General features: G+C 42.2%; 1 protein-coding gene across 2 annotated transcripts in view; it reads left to right on the top strand.

The window, feature by feature from the left end:
* LOC139371166 (ephrin type-B receptor 2-like) overlaps positions 1–22,045 on the top strand; it is a 150,005-nt gene that overhangs the window by 105,918 nt on the left and 22,042 nt on the right. For both annotated transcript variants that reach the window (XM_071111298.1, XM_071111297.1), the window contains exons 4-5: positions 3,031–3,186; positions 4,854–5,189. In XM_071111298.1, coding sequence (XP_070967399.1) covers positions 3,031–3,186; positions 4,854–5,189 — 492 coding nt within the window. The remainder of the gene's footprint in view (positions 1–3,030; positions 3,187–4,853; positions 5,190–22,045) is intronic.

Here is a 22,045-nt window from a genome sequence, read left to right as displayed (position 1 = left end):
CTCAACTGTTGAGTGTTAAAATAGTAGAATACTCAAGGTGTAAGTAAAAAATGTGTTTATGCATCAGCAGTTTTTCTTTTGTTTTCTCTTGTCACTGGCAGTCACTCAATAGCCATAACAATTTTTTGATTTGCAAGTTAGTCCAGGCAGTTATCTAAACATGGCCAAATACCGACCAGGAATGCAGGGCATGTGCCCAGGGGCCCTGACCTCCAAGGGGCCCCCATTGATTTTGTCAGTCACTCTCACTCAGATACTGTACCATTAGTCATGGCAAAATGTGTCAAATTGCAGGAAAACAGCTTTCATACTACAAAAATGTATCTTCATCCCATGGCAAAATGTGTAGAATTGCAGGGAATTACATTTTAAACAGCAAAACTGTCTTGCTGCCCGATGGCAAAATGAGTATAATTGCATGAAATTTGTTATAAAAATACTGAATGTTCTCTCCTCCCTATGGCTAGATGTGTAGAACTGAAGAAAATGTTCTTTAAAACTGATTTATTTTTAAATATCTGCCCCATAGAAAATTAAGGAGAATTACATGACATTTGTTATAAAATTGCACACAAAGAAATCCATCCCATGGCAAAATGACCCGTCAAGTGCCACTAAAACATTTTGCCGGCTTGGTGAAAGGACCCCCTACCAAATCTTCCTTAGGGCCCCCAAAAGGCTAGAGTCGTCCCTGCCTGGCGGTGACAGGCTGAGCCCACACCTAAAACAGCCTGGTCTGTATGTCTGTCTGGTCATTCCTGGCCATATCTGGCTACCAAACAATAGAGCTCGTTTTTGACACTGTGCCCCCTTCCCAACTCTCTCTTCCATATAAAACATACTTGGCCTAAACTCCTTAACACACTCATTCATTCAATCCTAAGCACTGCCTACTGCCTTCTGTCTTTCTCTTCTTCTCTCCTCTGCTCCACCCCTTCTCCTTTCCCTCTCACTGGCCCTTTCTGCTATTTCCTTTGGTATCATGCTCCTCTGACCTCTTCACTGCCTTAGACTTCACTGTGTCCTTTAGTCCCAGTCCCAATCCACAGAGCTGGGGCCTCATTCTGTGACTCTGGTGACTGGCAGTGTGAATGTGCCGGCCTCATGTTTCACTCTGTACCGGGCCACTTTCCTTCATCAATCACGTGAGAAAAAAAACATGTCAAGACTAATATTTATTTAAGAGCTCGATCAGATTTTCTCAGTATTTATATCCAATACCGTTTCCTGCGGCTGACGTTTATGACTACGATGTCGTCCAAGTCAAGAGCCTCTCGCTGAATATTTATTTTTGCTTTAGCTATTACACAAGATGCATCAGCTTCACGAAAAATTGTATTCTCTCTGTGTGTGTATGTGTGTGTGAGACAGTTTTTTGGGACAGGGTTACTAAAACGCAGAAGTGCAATAGTGTGTTTAGCAGTTTTGGAGGGAGGATGATGATTGAGATGTGTTCTACAGAGAGTTTGTGGGGAGTTGGGATTGGAAATGCTCCAGCATGGGGCTCCAGCATGGTGCTCCAGCATGGTGACTAGGAACTGGGATCTGTCTTCCTAGTATAAACAGTGGGATTGAATCCAGATTTATTCTGCCTTGTGATTTGACCTTCTCCCAATAAAGCACATATTTTAACCCAGCTGTAGTTGCCAGCTCAGACCAGAGATGGATAGGGATATGATTGTTTTATTTTGACTAGATATGGAACATAGTGAGAGTTTGTGAGATTATGGAAAGTAGTGTGAATTTGTGAGATGGGATATGATGCAGAGTATTCAACAGAATAAGGATCCCTCCAGATAGTTTTTTTTTTTTTTTTTTTGCTCCTGACCGATTCCAATGTTGCATAATGTATTCAGTGGTGTAGTTGTATTTTTTTAGGTGACGGAGGGCAAAAAAAAAGAGTAAATGACGTTACAGTCAGTGTGTACTGACTGATGTAGTCTATTGAATAATATTGGGCTATTTTATTGCTAAAATGCATCCTCCAAATGCAAACTTTGCTTATGCCTAGAAATGTTCCTCTTTTTAAAACCCTCAAACAACGAAATATGCCATCATCACTGCCAATCGTCAATGATAATTCTCCACGTTTAATGGGTGAAAGCTGCATCTGCATGCCAACCATTTGATCTCAGTTTCATGGGAATAGCCTATGCATCTATAGTAGATGTTCTTAAATTATGTTACTATTGTTTTGTGAACACATTTTAGAAGATGGTGTTAACAAGCTATATACTACCTTCACATTGATGCAGCTAAACTTCATTCAATGACAACAGAGATAGTTCTCTGGTAGCATTGGTATATGGACATTCAGAACACTGTGGAGGTCATTCATAAGTGTGGCACCTCCTGTGTGTCAATTTGTCATGTGTTGCTTTAGCTCGTTGCTTTAGCTCGTCCCCACACCACTCCATCTCATCCTCTTCCGGATGGAGAGAGAGAGGTGGGTGGTGATTATCTCAAGCTGAACCAACCTCAGCTGGTTTGGCCCCAGTACAAAAACAGCTCTTGACATGGTGCTCGAGCAGGTGCTGCTGTGCATTCTGGGAAGGGTTCCACAGTGCGTGTGCATTTGCGTGCATGGCAGGGCAGGTGGATCTGAGGTAAAGATAAAGATAATTCAGAAAGAGTGAGTTTCACTGTAAATGGTAGTGCTTCACTGTTTTTTGAACGTGCACGAACACACACACACAGTTTCGATGCAGTGGTGTGTGATCATCGTCATCCCTATCCATGGCTGTATATTTTCCTCCCACTCAGGACTTTAAAGACTGCACTTAACAGGAAGTAGACTACTCCAGAAGATCTCAGGCAACTAGCGTGCTGTCAGCAAGCTGAATGATGAAAGAAAAACACAGTTGTCATCCCCACATACCTCCTTACATGAGATTCTTTTGCATTGTGGCGGCTGGATGGCATATCTCGTAAAGTGAGATGCAGACAAACAGGGATTAAAACCAACCAAACATGAAAGGTGTAAATGGTCATATGTTCATATCTCATCTCTCTCTCTTGTTATTTTTACAGCTTGTCCATCGGCCTTCTTCAAGCCTATACAGGGTGATGCATCCTGCATGCAGTGTCCAATCAACAGCCGTACCACCAACGAAGGAGCCACTAACTGTGTGTGCCGCAACGGTTACTATCGCACCGACTCAGATCCCATCCAGATGCCCTGCACAAGTACGTACTGTCAACTAAATGCACACACAGAAACACATACATGCACACGCACGCTCGCACACTCACACTCTTTTAATTTCACACCCTGAGGAACTGACAGGAATCAGAAATCAAAGGATACCACAGCTTCTCTGAGCACAAACAGTCCGGTCAGAGAGGAGTCCCTCACATACACCCAGCACTGGCATGCTCATAGAGCCCATGCCAACAGGTCTGGCCCAACACACAGGCCACCCTCCCCTCCTCACATCACAGAGCCCTGCTGCCCTCAGCCAAAGCAGAGGTTACTGGGCCAGGCCATGCAGCATTGTAGGGGAACAGACTGAGAGAATAGACTGGGCCAATATTCCTCTTGTCATGCCAATGAAGCCATTTGAATTGGAATTTGTGGTTGACGGAGGCTCTAAGAAAAGAGAAAGAAAGAGTGAGGGAAATACAGAAACAGAGAGAGGAATATGCAGTATATACAGTGTGCTAAGAAAAGAGTAAGGGGGAGAGATGAGAGACAGGGGGAAGAGAAGTAGTGAGCGAGAGGGAAGAGAAGAAGAGAAGAGAGACAGCTCCTTTCACCACCCTGGCAGTTTTTTTTAAATCTTCCCTCCTCTGTGAAAGGGAGAGGGAGAGAAAGATTTGAGCGCTTCCAACAAAGGAGATTTGCATAAGCCCGGCTCTGGGAGCAGAGCAGCTGAATGAGAAAGCAGCGTCACGTCGCTGGTATTAAACACAGCGGGCCCGGGCTGATTAAAGAAGGGAAACGGGCCCATTCGAGTGGCCCGCGAGCTAACTGGGGCCATTAGCTGCCCATCCCAACCCTCTCCGGGAAGGAGATGATGTTTACGAGGCTGTTTCGCATGATAGAGAGACACAGACAGAGAGAGGGCCTCGATGGGCACTGCTCCAGGCCTGGAAGTCTCTTAATGGGAGCCAATTAAAAGGGCGGTTAAATAAGTGATCAATTCAGGTTTAGGAGTTTGTGGGCGGGGGGAATTTCCTTGTTTATCTCATTAGCCCTGGAGAGAGCATCCTCCCTAATTAGCTGCACATGCCCGTAAAAGATAAACAGTACTCATTGTGCGTTTGTTTGGGCTCTCAGTCAAATGTGATGCCATGGGGAATGTTACTTTCAACCAGTGATGCCTCTATAAGAGGTGGCTGTGTTTGAGGAACAGTCACTTTCTCTGTCTTGCAGTACGTCTACTTGGTGCTCTGCTGTACATAACTAACGGATTGAAACAGACATGTGGCATAATGGACATCAAAAGTCACCTCATGTTGAAGACCAGTGTGTTTAAATGGGCATCCTATTAAATTGAGCATACCAGGCAAAGACCTCAAAGAGACTGTACTGTATTTGTGGGCGTGTGGGTTTTTGAGTAGAGTGGGTTTTTGAGTAGAGTGATACTGGCTCTGGTATTCTCACCCCCCAGAACTCCAAGGACACAGGAAACATAATTCCCCTGCCAACATCTAAATGAAATGTCATGAAGTAGTGCTTTTGAACTGACTAGAGTAGATTGAGTCCCTACCATTTCTCCACATTTTTTTTGTCTTTCACCTCAAGACTGTAGGCAAACCATAGTCTACATATGAGACTTCTGTCAATGCTTCTCACATTCCACACAGAAACCAACTAAGATGTTGACTGTATATTGTCTGTGTTTCTCCAGCGGTGCCGTCTGCTCCTCAGAATGTTCTGTCCATCGTGAATGAGACGTCTCTGATGCTGGAGTGGCAACATCCTAGGGAGTCAGGTGGTCGTGAGGACGTGGTCTTCAACATCATCTGTAAGAGCTGTGGAGGGGGCCGCGGAGGCTGCACGCGCTGTGGCGACAACGTCCAGTTTGTACCCCGCCAGCTGGGTCTGACTGAGCCCCGGGTCTACATCAGTGACCTGCTGGCCCACACACAGTACACCTTTGAGGTGCAGGCCGTCAACGGTGTCTCTGACCAGAGCCCCTACTCACCACAGTACTCCTCCGTCAACATCACAACCAACCAGGCTGGTGTGTAGACCCTTCCTTATGCTCTCTCTGTCTCTCTCTGTCTCTCTCTGTCTCTCAATTAAATTACATTCAAATGGCTTTATTGGCTGGGGAAAAATATGTTTAAATTGCCAAAGCAAATGGAATAGACAATAAACAAAAGGGAAATAAACAATCAGTAAACATTATACTCAATGTTCTCTCTTAGCTATGCACGTGCGCAGACGAGCAGTAGTCGTGGGACTGCCGCGCAGCTCCCCCGGGACTGCTGACAAATACTGTATCAGCCCATAGAGAGAAGCACGAGATTGAACTTCACTTGGGATGGGCAGGTTTTGCCTGTTAGTTAACACTATCAACGTTTCCCTTTACTGTGGCAATTGTGATCAAATCAACACAATATTAGCCACTTTCAATGCCACATACCGAAACAAAACAAACTATGCAAGATATTTTGTTGTAGGCAGAACGCGTCAGAGTAGGATTCTATTGCATTGACACACACTACTCAACCGGTACTCTACACAGACAGGAGCGGCATCACCAATCAGAGCTGCAGTAGGCCTATATACAAATAGACCATGTGTCACGCCCTAACCTTAGAGATCCTTTTTATTCTTTATTTTGGTTAAGTCAGGGTGTGACTAGGGTGGGTTGTCTAGTTTTTTAATTTCTATGTTGGCCTGTTATGGTTCCCAATCAGAGGCAGCTGTCTATCGTTGTCTCTGATTGGGGATCATATTTAGGCAGCCTTTTCCCACTGGGTTTTTGTGGGATCTTGTTTTTGTGTAGTGTCTGTGAGCACTCCATTACTTCACATTTCCTTTGTTTCTGTATTGTTTTGGTGAGTTTCAATAATTAAACATGTGGAACTCTACGCGCGCTGCGCCTTGGTCCATTTATTCTAACAACGATCGTGGCACCATGGCCATATGGATCTGTGCCATTTACTTGGAACTGGACTGTGTTTATAGCTGTGGATTTGAGGAGATGCACTTGTTCTGAGATCAAAGCAAGAGCTGCATGTAGCCACGTGGGCACATTTTGTTCATATCCTTTGCTAGTTATTGAGTTATTAGCCCAGTTATAGATAATTTGTAGTCAGCAATAGGGGAGTGAATGCTTCCTACAAGAGCACAAAACATGTACATTCCTAGACATCTTTGAAATCGAGTCAGGTAAAGACGTTTTTTTTATGTCTTAAAGGGGCAGTGTTGAATAAGAGAGACAGGCTTGAATAAGCCAAGTAGCCAATAGGCAGAGGGTAGCATAATGTGTCTGATTCTCTGTAATAATGGTGTGGGAATAATAATGCATTTTATTTTGTAAAGTGGTTTCTTGCATCAACCCCATTTCCAGTCACCTCCTTGTCTGAAGGAAAAGTGGATAAGCAGGTTAATGTCCAGCCCTGCATGTTTTTTTCAAAAGTCTCATGGAATGTAGACCTACATTTAACATCACATATTGGCTGCTACTGTAGGCTGAATGATGGAACAGATATGTCCATATTAAAATGTTATGAGATGCATTTTCTCCATTGTTGTTGATGGTAGGCCACTCTGGTAGGCCTACATTATGATCAAATAGCCACAGTAGCCTACTTGGCCACTGTTAAAACTGTAACCCAAAGCGGGTACAGCCTCAGTGTTCACAGTAAACGCTTGCTAAAAGCACATATTTTCACAATGTTCAAGTTTGCGCTCAGCGGACCTGAAATTTTCTCAGTGCCGAGAAAAATTGGAGGGAACATTGATTACAGTCACAAAAGTAAAAACATATTATAGACATTTCAAATGTTATATTATTGGCTATGTACAGTGTTGTAACAATGTACAAATAGTTGAAGTATGAAAGGGAAAAACAGATAAATCTTGCTGCTGTGAATGCACACTGCGGTATTTCGCATAACAGATATGGGAGTTTATCAATGTTTGATTTGTTTTCACATTCTTTGCGAGTCTGTGTGAGCTGTGGGAAATATGTGTCTCTAATGTGGTCATACGTTTGGCAGGAGGTTAGTAAGTGTAGCTCAGTTTCCACCTCAATTTGTGGGCAGTGGGCACATAGCCTGTCTTCTCTCTGTCTGTCTCTGTCTCACACACACACACACACACACACACACACACACACACACACACACAATGATGCAGTCTAACTTTTCTCTAGTGTGGAGTCAGTATGCAGATCCGTTCTAAATGGAAGTGAGAGGACTGTTGATGATGTCTCAGGCAGGGTTTGATGGCCTGTTGGTCCTCAGAGTGTGAGCTCATCAGGGCTCTCAGACAGAGTAGCTGAGTGAGCACTACTTTCCCTCCCCTGACTGCTGCTCAGTGATTATAGTCGTAACATATCAGGCCCTCACTTTATCCACCCACTCAGTTCTAATCTTACTTTGAAGTTTATAAAGTCTTTGGTAATATGCCTTGAATTCACTGTGATCCCCATTCCCTCTATGAGTTACATTATAACTGCACCCAAAACAGTAATGGGACAATTAGTAAGAGACCACTGTCTTTCCAGTGAATAATAACATTTAATCAAAAACAGGTCTGTGTGATTGGCCTACCTTTTTCATCTTTTGGATCTTGGAGAATCATGCTCTAATCACTGGCTGTCTCCTGCAACTATGGTAGCTGTGCATGTTTTCCACTGTGTGCTTTGTGGTTGCAGATGACTGCACCTCCCTTATTTCATCCAAGCAGCAGCATTGATTTGCTCTTTAATTGTCTGTATGAGACGCATCATTTGGTGTGCCAGGCTGTGCACTGATGACTGGGGATACGAGCTACAGGCTTTATCTACGCTATGGCTTTGTGTCCTGTAGGCAGTATGCGTAAGTGCCTGTCATCTCTCATCATCTGACTGGACTGAGGGGAGCCTTCTATGGCTGGGCTCCCCAAAGCCCTATGTTACTGTGTATTATTAAAGTGGACATATTGGCCGTGTTCAACTATACAACTTCCTCCTCCTTTACCTCCTCCTTTAGTTCTTAAGCTGATGTGACTCCCTATGTTTCAAGCGAGGGAGTTGGCACAGCCAGAAGAGGACTGGCCACCCCTCATAACCTGGTTCCTCTCTAGGTTTCTTCCTAGGTTTCGGCCTTTCTAGGGAGTTTTTCCTAGCCAACGTGCTTCAACACCTGCATTGCTTGCTGTTGGGGTTTTAGGCTGTGTTTCTGTACAGCACTTTGAGATATCAGCTGATGTACGAAGGGCTATATAAATACATTTGATTTGATTTGAGATGCAAGGAAGATCTAATGTATTAAAGAGGCAGAAACAGTTATGCATTTTGCGGAATACGGTATATGTATTATTAATCAAATGGCCACCCGGACTATTTACACCGCTGCTACTCACTCTTTATTAATCTATGCATAGTCACTTCAGCCCTACCTACATGTACAAATTACGTCGACTGACCTATACCCCCTGTATATACAGTGCCTTGCGAAAGTATTCGGCCCCCTTGAACTTTGCGACCTTTTGCCACATTTCAGGCTTCAAACATAAAGATATAAAACTGTATTTTTTTGTGAAGAATCAACAACAAGTGGGACACAATCATGAAGTGGAACGACATTTATTGGATATTTCAAACTTTTTTAACAAATCAAAAACTGAAAAATTGGGCGTGCAAAATTATTCAGCCCCCTTAAGTTAATACTTTGTAGCGCCACCTTTTGCTGCGATTACAGCTGTAAGTCGCTTGGGGTATGTCTCTATCAGTTTTGCACATCGGGAGACTGACATTTTTTCCCATTCCTCCTTGCAAAACAGCTCGAGCTCAGTGAGGTTGGATGGAGAGCATTTGTGAACAGCAGTTTTCAGTTCTTTCCACAGATTCTCGATTGGATTCAGACTGGACTTTGACTTGGCCATTCTAACACCTGGATATGTTTATTTTTGAACCATTCCATTGTAGATTTTGCTTTATGTTTTGGATCATTGTCTTGTTGGAAGACAAATCTCCGTCCCAGTCTCAGGTCTTTTGCAGACTCCATCAGGTTTTCTTCCAGAATGGTCCTGTATTTGGCTCCATCCATCTTCCCATCAATTTTAACCATCTTCCCTGTCCCTGCTGAAGAAAAGCAGGCCCAAACCATGATGCTGCCACCACCATGTTTGACAGTGGGGATGGTGTGTTCAGCTGTGTTGCTTTTACGCCAAACATAACGTTTTGCATTGTTGCCAAAAAGTTCAATTTTGGTTTCATCTGACCAGAGCACATTCTTCCACATGTTTGGTGTGTCTCCCAGGTGGCTTGTGGCAAACTTTAAACGACACTTTTTATGGATATCTTTAAGAAATGGCTTTCTTCTTGCCACTCTTCCATAAAGGCCAGATCTGTGCAATATACGACTGATTGTTGTCCTATGGACAGAGTCTCCCACCTCAGCTGTAGATCTCTGCAGTTCATCCAGAGTGATCATGGGCCTCTTGGCTGCATCTCTGATCAGTCTTCTCCTTGTATGAGCTGAAAGTTTAGAGGGACGGCCAGGTCTTGGTAGATTTGCATTGGTCTGATACTCCTTCCATTTCAATATTATCACTTGCACAGTGCTCCTTGGGATGTTTAAAGCTTGGGAAATCTTTTTGTATCCAAATCCGGCTTTAAACTTCTTCACAACAGTATCTCAGACCTGCCTGGTGTGTTCCTTGTTCTTCATGATGCTCTCTGCGCTTTTAACGGACCTCTGAGACTATCACAGTGCAGGTGCATTTATACGGAGACTTGATTACACACAGGTGGATTGTATTTATCATCATTAGTCATTTAGGTCAACAATGGATCATTCAGAGATCCTCACTGAACTTCTGGAGAGAGTTTGCTGCACTGAAAGTAAAGGGGCTGAATAATTTTGCACGCCCAATTTTTCAGTTTTTGATTTGTTAAAAAAGTTAGAAATATCCAATAAATGTCGTTCCACTTCATGATTGTGTCCCACTTGTTGTTGATTCTTCACAAAAAAATACAGTTTTATATCTTTATGTTTGAAGCCTGAAATGTGGCAAAAGGTCGCAAAGTTCAAGGGGGCCGAATACTTTCGCAAGGCACTGTATCCTCGTCATTGTTATTTTATTGTGCTACTTTTTAAAATTATTTTTTACATTTGTTAATTTGGTAAATATTTTCTTAACTCTTTCTTGAATTGCACTGTTGGTTAAGGGCTTGTAAGTAAGCATTTCACGGTAAGGTCTACTACACCTGTTGTATTCGGCGCATGTGACAAATAAAGTTGGATTTGATTTAATTTGATGTGTGCCTCTTACAGCACATTTTTGACACATTTGAAAACAGTATACAATACTATGTCGCCTCCTTTAGAGTCAGTCAATTAATAATTATTAAAAGCATCTCTCAGATGAATTAATATAACTGGCTAATTTAATGTTTGTATTGAAAGAACCACCTCTTTTTGATATTGTGATCGTGAGTGGTTGTTGTGTGGGTTAATGAGGGACCTCAGAGTTCAGTAAAGCCTTTTAATGAGGCCCCTGCCTCAACTCTCCCTCACTGGGCCACATTAAGTCTGCCGCCCCTGCCCCAGCCTTCTCTACTACCCCTCCTGAACCCACCTTCCCCTGCCGTGGGGTCTTGGCGGAAATTGGGGGGCCCTGCGCCGTATCCACTGAAGTGGCCGTCACTTTGGATTACAGCGCCAGGGCTACCGTCAGAGAGAGTTGTGAAAGAGACTGAACTCCGGCTCAATCCCCCTCTTCCTGCCCTGTGACCAGCCGGGCTCTTGCCTGGGATAGAGAGGCAGAGTGCTGTGTGGTTCCACAGTGGGCTGGGGTCAATGGGACCAGGGGCCTGTAATTGCATCTGGTTTGGGAGGCTTGGAGGTTACATAAACATCATGTCACCCCTAATTAACAGAGCTGCCGTCGTAACTCCCCCTTACGTTACGGAGAGAGAGAGAAAGTGTGTGTGTGTGTGTGTTTTTGTTAATCAGACACGTTTGGACCTAAAGCTGTACCAAGCATTTAGCTGCATCCGCAATAATATCTGCTAAACTGTGTATGCAACCAATAAACATTGATTTGATTTGATTTTCAGGGGGGCGGGTGTTCCTTGAAAGAAACAAATCAAAAAGTAAATTGGATGTGACTTGAGTGAGTCTTTTTCTCTCATGTGAATGGCTCCCGTCCTCAGCTGTTGGGACTTGTTGACGAGGGGAAAATTAACAAGGTGTGAGGAGACGAAGGTAAAAGTTCTCATTCACCACCCCCAATCAGCACATAACTATAGCTATAAACAATGATAAGAGAGAGAGGGAGAGAGACAGAGAGAGAGAGAGAGACATAAAGAAACAGAAGGGGGTAGGTAGAGTGAAGGAAGGGGGAGGGCGATAGAGGTCATTTGATGTGACCCTGAGGCAGCATGTCTGTGGCAGAGAAGGGGCGGCAGAACAGAGTGGGGAGTGTGTTTTGTGAGACACAAAGGTTTGATGATGACTTGACAAGCCCTCAGATGAGCAGTGATGCCTCAGTCTACCAACATACACAGAATACTTTCTGCAACCCTCTGGTAATACTATTAGATCTGGAATGTTAATACAGGAGTTGCTTGCCTCGGTTATATTGCTTTAGTGATTTATCAGCTGTGTGGCATGGGAGCAGCCTTAACAAGGACTTATTGAGCAAAAACACTATGTTTTATTGAGGCTGTCTCCTCTGGGTCTGGAATGACACCCCTGGGCTGTGGGAATGCCCAGAAAACACCCACACACATGTATAGGGGACAAACGGCTAAAGACAAAGCTAGCCTTTACCTTCCATTCATAATTATAAATGTTTTATTTATTTTTATTTCACCTTTATTTAACCAGGTAAGCTAGTTGAGAACAAATTATAATTTACTTTTGCGACCTGGCCAAGATAAAGCAAAGCAGTGCGACACAAACAACAACACAGAGTTACACATGGAATAAACAAGCGTACAGTCAACAACACAATAGAAAAAAAAGAAAGTCTATATACCGTGTGTGCAAATGGAATGAGGAGGTAAGGCAATAAATAGGCCATAGTAGCAAAGCAATTACAATTTAGCAGATTAATACTGGAGTAATAGATGAGCAGATGTGCAAGTAGAGATACTGGTGTGCAAAAGAGCAGAAAAGTAAATAAAAACAATATGGGGATGAGGTAGGTAGGTTGGGTGGGCTATTTACAGATAGACTATGTACAGCTGCAGCAATCGGTTAGCTGCTCAGATAGCTGATGTTTAAAGTTAGTGAGGGAAATATAAGTCTCCAGCTTCAGCGATTTTTGCAATTCATTCCAGTCACTGGCAGCAGAGAACTGGAAGGAAAGGCGACCAAAGGGGGTTTTGGCTTTGGGTTGACCAGTGAGATATACCTGCTGGAGCGCGTGCAACGGGTGGGTGTTGTTATCGTGACCAGTGAGCTGAGATAAGGCGGAGCTTTACCTAGCATAGACTTATAGATGACCTGGAGCCAGTGGGTCTGGCAATGAATATGTAGCGAGGGCCAGCCGACTAAAGCATACAGGTCGCAGTGGTGGGTGGTATAAGGGGCTTTGGTAACAAAACAGATGGCACTGTGATCGACTGCATCCAGATTGCTGAGCAGAGTATTGGAAGTTATTTTGTAGATGACATCGCTTAAGTCCAGGATCTGTAAGATAGTCAGTTTTACTAGGGTAAGTACGGCGGCGCGAGTGAAGGAGGCTTTGTTGCGAAATAGAAAGCCGATTCAAGATTTGAATATGAGTCTGGAAGGAGAGTTTACAGTCTAGCCAGACACCTAGGTATTTATAGTTGTCCACATATTCTAGGTCAGAACTGTCCAGAGTAGTGATGCTAGTCGGGCGGGCGGGTGCGGGTATGAACGGTTGAAAAGCATGCATTTGGTTTTACAAGCGTTTTAAGAGCAGTTGGAGGCGACGGAAGGAGTGTTGTATGACATTGAAGCTCGTTTGGAGGTTTGTTAACACAGTGTCCAAAGAAGGGCCAGATGTATACAGAATGGTGTCATATGCGTAGAGGTGGATCAGGGAATCACCCGCAGCAAGAGCGACATCGTTGAAATATACAGAAAAAAGAGTTGGCCCGATAATTGAACCCTGTGGTACAAATGAAGGTTAATCATTCATCACACACACATACAGTACCCAATCTCTCTCTCACTCGCTGTCTCTCTCTTTCTGTTAGCCCACATTCATAATTTAGGTGATAAAATGGTTGCTCAAACCATACCATTCCCCCCTGATTGTTTAATCAGACCCATCCCCGACAGCTCACTGGCAGCATGTCATTTTGTCCTGAGCTCTAAAGGACAGAGGGACTGCTGGTCTAAGTTCACTTCACTACCCTAGTCTGACATATACACATGCACGCGCAAGCACACACACAAACACTCACACACACTCTGAAGGGCTGTTTGATTGAATGACAAACACAGACAAGCCCAACACCAGAGCTGTCAATGAGTGACCGATATGAGAGGAATTACTGTTATCACTGTGTCAGTCATGTCTGACGGGAAAGTCTTTTACACTACTCAAAAAGATATGTTTGCGGTGACTCACAAAAAAAGATGATGAGCACATAGAATGTCGTGTCCCATTTTGTGTTGTCTTACAGGCAGTGAATCACGTTTATTGTAGGTGCAGGGGTAGTCATATTTCAGCTCAATAGTGATTATCCTGGTTATCAGTAGTTACAGTGCGGTAGCAGCAACAATATTCACCCATCTCTCAATCAAAACCATTAGCATTCTGCGTGGAACTTCCATGGAGCCCTGCAGTCGATGACGAAGACCTCCATATACCCATCTATTCTTCTGACTATGTTCTGTACAGTGTCTAGCTCTATTAAATTGTAGAGGATGTATTTGTTTAGGCGTTTAATTAGCCCAAGGCGAGCCAGGGAAGCTGCTGCTAATATGGGGAGGAAGGAGAGACTGAATTGGTTTCTTATCAAGTGAACAGCTCATTGTGGGACTGAATCCCATTACTCAACTCAGGGGTGGCTGCTGTAATCTGGTGCACCACTATCATACAACTGGGGAAGATGTACCACTTCATTATCCCCCAAATTGCCAGGCCGGACTGTAACCAGTCCTCTAGAGACGAACTGTAACCAGGCCACTAGCTTCCCTGGCTCGCCTTGGGCTAATTAAACGCCTAAACAAATACGTCCTCTACAATTTAATAGAGCTAGACACTGTACAGAACATAGTCAGAAGCATAGATGGGTATATGGAGGTCTTCGTCATCGACTGCAGGGCTCCATGGAAGTTCCACGCAGAATGCAATTTTTTTTGATTGGGGGAGGGGTGAATATTGTTGCTGCTACCGCACTTTAACTATTGATAACCTGGACCATTTCCCTGTTTGACCGCTCGGTTTTACGGGTATTTTGACACATCTACTGTGAGGATTTGATACACTTGATTCTTCAAAGGTCCATTCCTCACCATTAATAATTTCTGCTTGGCCTTTATATTCATGCCTTCTAAACACCAGCTTTGAATAAGGGGAGGGTGTTTTCCACTCCTCTGCTGTTGGTGCTGTAGTGCTGCTGACGTGTCCAGCATACCGTACACTGGTTCGAGAGAGGCAGAGAGATACTTCCAGGCCAGCCAGTGTAGGATGCAGGACGTGTGACAGTGACAGAAGTTGTCAGGAAGGGCACATATGGAAGGTGCCAGTGTGGGTCAGGCGGCCAGACAGACAGGAGGCTTCTGTAGACACCTGGAGCACAGCCCAGCCCTGACAGAGTGGCACAGCTCTATACACCGAGGCTCCAGCCAGCACTGCAAGCACATACTATGGCTACTACTTGAGACCAACTAGTGGAAGGAGAGATAGCAGAGATTGTGTGATTGTGATTTGCATATGGTGTTAGGTATGCAGACTGCGGAGCTAGCTGACTGTAGGGTTAGATGACTTTAGATGAACTACGCATTCAATATGCATTTAATTACTTCATGCCCTTGCTAAAATAATTAGAGCATAATCTGGCAGTTTAAAGCTTGATGAACTGAAAACTCGCATGTGTAGCTTTACTGCGTTGGAAATTCCAAGTTCATGTTGCAATGCTTTATACAAAGCTACATATTTTATTCAAACAAAATGAGAAATGTATGACTGTGTTTTGGCAAAACAAAAATAGAAAAGCAAAAGTCATATACTTCATACTGGGGTGACAGGTAGCCTAGTGGTTAGAGCATTGGGCCAGTAACCAAAAGGTTGCTAAATCAAATCCCAAATCCCCTGATCAAGGCAGTTAACCCACTGTTCCTAGGCTGTCATTGTAAATAAGAATTTGTTCTTAAGTGACTTGCCTAAATAAATAAATACTGGGGCCATTCTACTGGGTACGTGCAGTTGGTTTTATCATAGATCTAATTTTACTGAATATCGTAAGAAGAAAGAATTAAGAACTTGGCGATAGACATTGCATGAGGACAAAGCTGTGTAAGATGATCAGGCCCTTTTGGGTCAGTGGACTTTAAAGGGTTGTTTAGTAAGACTGTGTGGCTGGAATTACTTGTTGTAGGCCACATTAGCTCTGATTGATGCTGAAATGCGCAAATAAATTGTGCTAATGCAGTCATTTATACACTTGTTATTGCCCCCAAAGCATAGGCAACAACTTATTTAACATCTTTGTTAGGAATTTGTTCATATGACAGGTTAGAATAATTGACTCCAAAAGAGATCGTGTACAACAAGATTTTCTTTCTGATTTTCATGTTGAAGTGCTCAGATTTTTCACAGTTTAAAAATATATAAGTAATGTGTCTTGTGAGTGAAAGTGGGCATTTCTATTTATGAATGAAGACAACCACAGTGGGGTGTAAATTAAATGTCATGCCAATAGCAAATTATATATCTGTAATACAAATTATAGTGTTTGGGTAAATACCCCTCTTCAAGCAAGTTTATTGTGCTAAGGGATATGCTGTTTTCCAGCACAAAGTGTGCTCATAAATGATCAGGCTCATTCTGTTTTTGCATGTATTTTTCCAGTTCTGTTTCTGTTTTTCTGTTTGAGAGGAAAGTGGGAAACAGTAAGAAGGTGGTTGTATTACCTCTACCTTCCCTCCTCCATGCCTCTCTCCTCTCCTCTCCACCTCTGGTCTCAGTCCTCTCCTGGTTGTTGAAATATCAGAGAGAAAGATGCTCTCAGAAATATTTATGTATTACATTTCTGGCTGATATTTTTGGAATTGCTTTTTTTTCTATTTCTGGAGCCATGTAATAAGAATGACTGCTTTTATGTGCCGGAACAGACGAGGAATGAAGTGTCTTCTCAAAGCCAATGTACAACTGAGAGATGGGATGTGGGTATATAGTAAACACACGGACTCATACACACACACACATTCACATACACACACACACTTCACACAACGAGGGGCAGGTCTGTGTCAACTCAGACACACCACAGGCACACCACTTTAAAAGATGTTGACGTGCAATTATCTGTTATGTTTACAGAAGCGTGATAACTATAATGAAAAGTGTAGAAAATCCAATATTGACATAATGAATCACACTGCAACAAAACAAAGTCTCTGTTGTTTAATTTAAACTTAAATATTTTTATTGGATTCTGAAGGACTAACACAATCTCAAACTCAATTTGTGCAAATATGTACCAAAAGTATTTCAGCAGATTTCGTGCGTTTTTATGTTTTTGTGGAGCTTATTTTGTGTGAAAAGACCATTTCATGAGCCGCTTCGTAGGAAAATGCACACATTTTTGTGCAACTTCATTCAGAGGAAAATACATTTTTTGGGGGGGAAAACTTCGGAACAATCTTTTGAAAGTTATTAGACCAATGCATGATGGGCAATGGTGTTCTACACTGCCTTTTTTTGTGTCACACATTTATTTATATATAACAAATAAAAATAAAACAATATTGTTAATCAACCAGGTTGTCACCAAAATAATTCCATAATAGTAGCCTTACGTAGTTTTTTTTTATGCCAACACTGTTTTCTGTGCTTGTTGTCACTTAATACTTTGGAATATTGGTGCACTAATAGTCAGAATGGCCCTTTTTTTGTGTAGGCAAAAGTAGATCTACACGATTTTCTTCATATGGCATTTCATATTTCGTGGAGGCTACATTTCACCATTTCTTTCATAATGCATTTTATACAAGGCTGTGTCAAATTTTAAGAAGGTTGCCAGATTGGGGAAAAAAGACAGATTCACATTTTTGTGGTTATCACTGAAGGTATTTGATTGGGGAATTTTTATTTTGTGAAATTATAATACACACCATAATACAGACACACACACACACAATCACTTACACACATACATACACACTCACTTTGTTTGAACTCCTGTTATTGCCAACTCTGGATTTTGTATCAATTCTTTTTAATTAAATATTTTTTATCTAATTGTCATGTGTTCATTATCTTTAACTGGTTAAGTGTTTGTAGTTTGTATGTTTTAGTAATGATTAACATGGTAAAATAGTCATAAATCTCTGCTTGATTTAGCTTTTGGTGTATTTGGTATTTTTTATGCATATTCTGTATTTACACTGAAAAAGCAATAATTAATCAACACACTACTGTAAATAAATCGACACTATCTGCTATAAAACAGAAGTTGCTCTCTGTAAATAAATGGTGAGAAATACTCAGTCTGGAGCCATTCGGCTATGGGTTTCACAGCCGTATAATAATGATCCCTCGTTTTTGGATCACCTTAGAAAATAAAGGGTTTATTTACAACCTCTGGGGTATAACATGTTGGGCAAAGTGGTACAGGAGAGTCTGACGTAAAACCCCTAACTTGAGTTCAGTCTTCACCATTGAGTATCAAGAGGGGCCTAGCTTCGTCCTTCATGACTGGGAAAGGGCTCGATTGTAGGCCGTAGAAAATCCTACATCAGTCAATCAGTCAAATGTAATTATAAAGCCCTTCTTACATCAGCTGATGGCACAAAGTGCTGTACAGAAACCCAGCCTAAAACCTCAGACAGCAAGCAATGCAGGTGTAGAAGCACGGTGGCTAGGAAAAACTCCCTAGAAAGGCCAGAACCTAGGAAGAAACCTAGAGAGGAACCAGGCTATGAGGGGTGGCCAGTCCTCTTCTGGCTGGGCCGGGTGGAGATTATAACAGAACATGGCCAAGATGTTCAAATGTTCATAGATGACCAGCAGGGTCAAATAATAATAATAATCACAGTGGTTGTAGAGGGTGCAACAGGTCAGCACCTCAGGAGTAGATGTCAGCCTGGACAGGAAGATCACGTCAGTGATTCAACCCACTCAAGTGACCACCCCTCCTAGGGAAGGCATGGAAGTGGACCAGTAAGCCAGTGACTCAGCCCCCATAATAGGGTTTGAGGCATAGAATCCCAGTGGAGAGAGGGGAACAGGCCAGGCAGAGACAGCAAGGGCAGTTCGTTGCTCCAGTGCCTTTCCGTTCACCTTCACATTCCTGGGTCAGACTACATTGAATCATAGGACCTACTGAAGACTTAAAGGTCGAGACAGAGTCTGCGTCTCTCACATGGATAGGGAGACTATTCCATAAAAATTGAGCTCTATAGGAGAATACCCTGCCTCCAGCTGTTTGCTTACAAATTCTAGAGTCAGTAAGGAGGCCTGCGTCTTGTGACCATAGCGTACGTGTAGGTATGTACGGCAGGACCAAATCGGAAAGATAAGTAGAAGCAAGCCCATGCAATGCTTTGTAGGTTAGCAGTAAAATCTTGAAATCAGCCCTAGCCTTAACAGGAAACCAGTGTAGAGAGGCAAGCACTGGAGTAATATGATCAAATTTGTTGGTTCTAGTCAAGATTCTAGCAATCGTGTTTAGCACTAACTGAAGTTTATTTAGTGCTTTATCCAGGTAGCCGGAAAGTAGAGTAGTCTAGTAGCAGTAGTCTAATCTAGAAGTGACAAAAGCATGGATACATTTTTCTGCATCAGTTTTAGACAGAAAGTTTCTGATTTTTGCAATGTTACGTAGATGGGAGAAAATCTGTCCTTGAAACAGTCTTGATATTTTCGTCAAAAAAGAGATCAGGATCCAGAGTAACGCCGAGTTCCTTCAGTTTTTTTAGACGACTGTACAACCATCAAGATTAATTGTCAGATTCAACAGAGGATCTCTTTGTTTCTTGGGACCTAGAACTAGCATCTCTGTTTCGACTGAGTTTAAAAGTAGAACATTTCACTTCTTTATGTCTGAAACAGAGGCTTCCAGGAAGGGCAATTTTGTCTCATCGAAATGTACAGCTGTGTGTCATCCGCATAGCAGTGAAAGTTAACATTTATGTTTCCGAATGACATCACCAAGAGGTTAAATATATATTGAAAACAATAGTGGTCCTAAAACAGAGCCTTGAGGAATACCGAAATGTACAGTTGATTTGTCAGAGGACAAACCATCTACAGAGACAAACTGATATCTTTCCGACAGATAAGATCTAAACCAACCAACCAACCAACCACTTGTCCGTGTCGACCAGTTTGGGTTTCTAATCTCTCCAAAAGAATGTGGTGGTCGATGGTATCAAAAGCCGCACTAAGGTCTTGGAGCACGAGGACAGATGCAGAGCCTCGGTCTGATGCCATTAACTTCTTGATGCTACCCATCCCTTTAGCGGGATCATTTCCGTCAGCAACCGCTGAATAGCATAGCGCAACAGTCAAGTAATATTACTAAAAAATATTCATATTCATGAAATCACAAGTGCAATATTGCAAAACACAGTTTAGCCTTTTGTTAATCCACCTGTCGTCTCAGATTTTGAAATTATGCTTTACAGTGAAAGCAATCCAAGCGTTTGTGTAAGTTTATCAATAGCATAGAATAACATTATGTACACTAAGCATTAAGAAACTAGGTCACGAATATCAAAAAAGCAATCAAATGAATCGTATACCTTTGATGATCTTCAGATGTTTTCACTCATGAGACTCCCAGTTACACAACAAATCCTTTTGTTCCATAAAGATTATTTTTATACCCAAAATACCTCAGTTTGTTTGTCGCGTTATGTTCAGAAATCCACAGGAAAGAGCGGTCACGACAAAATAATATCCATAATGTCAACAGAAACATGTCAAACATGTCAAACGTTTTTTATAATAAATCCTCAGGTTGTTTTTAAAATATATATTCGATAATATATCAAACGGGTGTGTAGGTTTTTCAAAAACACCTGGAGAAACAATGGCCGCTTTACTCTGTAGCGCAAAACTCACTCTGAGAGCCCCCACCTATCCACTTATGCAATGTGATCTTTCACGCTAATTTTTCAAAATAAAAGCCTGAAACTATGTCAAAAGACTGATGACACCTTAGGGAAGCCATAGAAAAGGAATCTGGTTGATATCCCTTTAAATGGAGGATAGGCATGCATAGGAACAGAGAGGTTTCAAAATAAGAGGCACTTCCTGATTGGATTTTCTTCAGGTTTTCGCCTGCAATATCAGTTCTGTTATACTCACAGACAATATTTCTACAGTTTTGGAAACTTTAGAGTGTTTTCTATCCTAATATGACAATTATATGCATATTCTAGTTTCTGGGGCTGAGAAATAGGCCGTTTCAAATGGGTACGTTTTTTAGCCAAAAACAAAAATACTGCCCCCTACACGCAAAAGGTTAAAAGGTTATTTATTACCTTCACAAGTGCAGTCTCAGTACTATGATGGGGCCTAAAACCAGAATGAAGTGTTTCATATACATTGTTTGTCTTCAGGAAGGCAGGTAGTTGTTGCGCAACAGCTTTTTGTAAAAGTTTTGAGAGGAATGGGAGATTCGATATAGGCCGATAGTTTTTAAAATATTTTCTGGGTCAGGGGTTGGCTTTTTTCAAAAGAGGCTTTATTACTGCAACTTTTAGTGAGTTTGGTACACATCTGGTGGATAGAGAGACGCTTATTATGTTTAACATAGGAGGGCTAAGCACAGGAAGCAGGTCTTTCAGTAGTTTAGTTGGAATCGGGTCCAGTATGCAGCTTGAAGGTTTAGAGGCCATTACTATTTTCAACAGTGTGTCAAGAGAAATAGTATTAAAAAAACTTGAGTGTCTCCCTTGATCCTAGGTCCTGGCAGTGTTGTGCAGACTCAGGACAACTGAGCTTTGGAGAAATACACTGATTTAAAGAGTCCGTAATTTACTTTCTAATGATCATGATACTTTCGTTAAAGAAGTTCATGAATTGATCTATGCTGAAGTGAAAGCCATCCTCTCTTGGGGTTTACTGCTTGTTAGTTAGCTTTGCAACAGTATCAAAAAATGTTTTTTTATTGTTCTAATTTTCCTCAATTAAGTTGGAAAAATAGGATGACAGAGCAGCAGTGTGGGATACTGCACGGTACTGTCTTTCCAAGCTAGTTGGAAGACTTCCAGTTTGGTTTAGCGTCATTTCCGTTCCAATTTTCTGGAAGCTTGCTTCAGGGCTTGGTTATTTTCTGTATACCAGGGAGCTAGTTTTTATGACAAATATTTTTTGTTTTTAGGGGTGCGACTGCGTCTAAGGTATTACGCAAGGTTAAATTGAGTTCCTCAGTTAGGTGGTTAACTGATTTTTGTAGGTTGGTGGAGGGAGTCTGGAAAGGCATCTAGGAATCTTTGTTGCCCGAGAATTTATAGCACGACTTTTGATGATCCTTGGTTGGTGTCTGAGCAGATTTTTTTTTTTGTGATTGCAAACAAATATGAATATTAAAGTCACCAAAAATGTGAATATTATCTGCCATGACAACAAGATCCAATAGGAATTCAGGGAACTCAGTGAGGAATGCTGTATACGGCCCAGGAGGCCTGTAAACAGTAGCTCTAAAAAGTGATTGAGTAGGCTGCATATATTTCATGACTAGAAGCTCAAAAGAGGAAAATGCAGTCTTTTTTTTGT

Source organism: Oncorhynchus clarkii, chromosome 17 (genome assembly GCF_045791955.1).
Source record: "Oncorhynchus clarkii lewisi isolate Uvic-CL-2024 chromosome 17, UVic_Ocla_1.0, whole genome shotgun sequence".
NCBI lineage: Eukaryota > Metazoa > Chordata > Actinopteri > Salmoniformes > Salmonidae > Oncorhynchus > Oncorhynchus clarkii.
The sequence above is the reverse complement of the archived record's forward strand: the minus strand, read 5'-3'. Positions and strand labels throughout refer to the sequence as shown.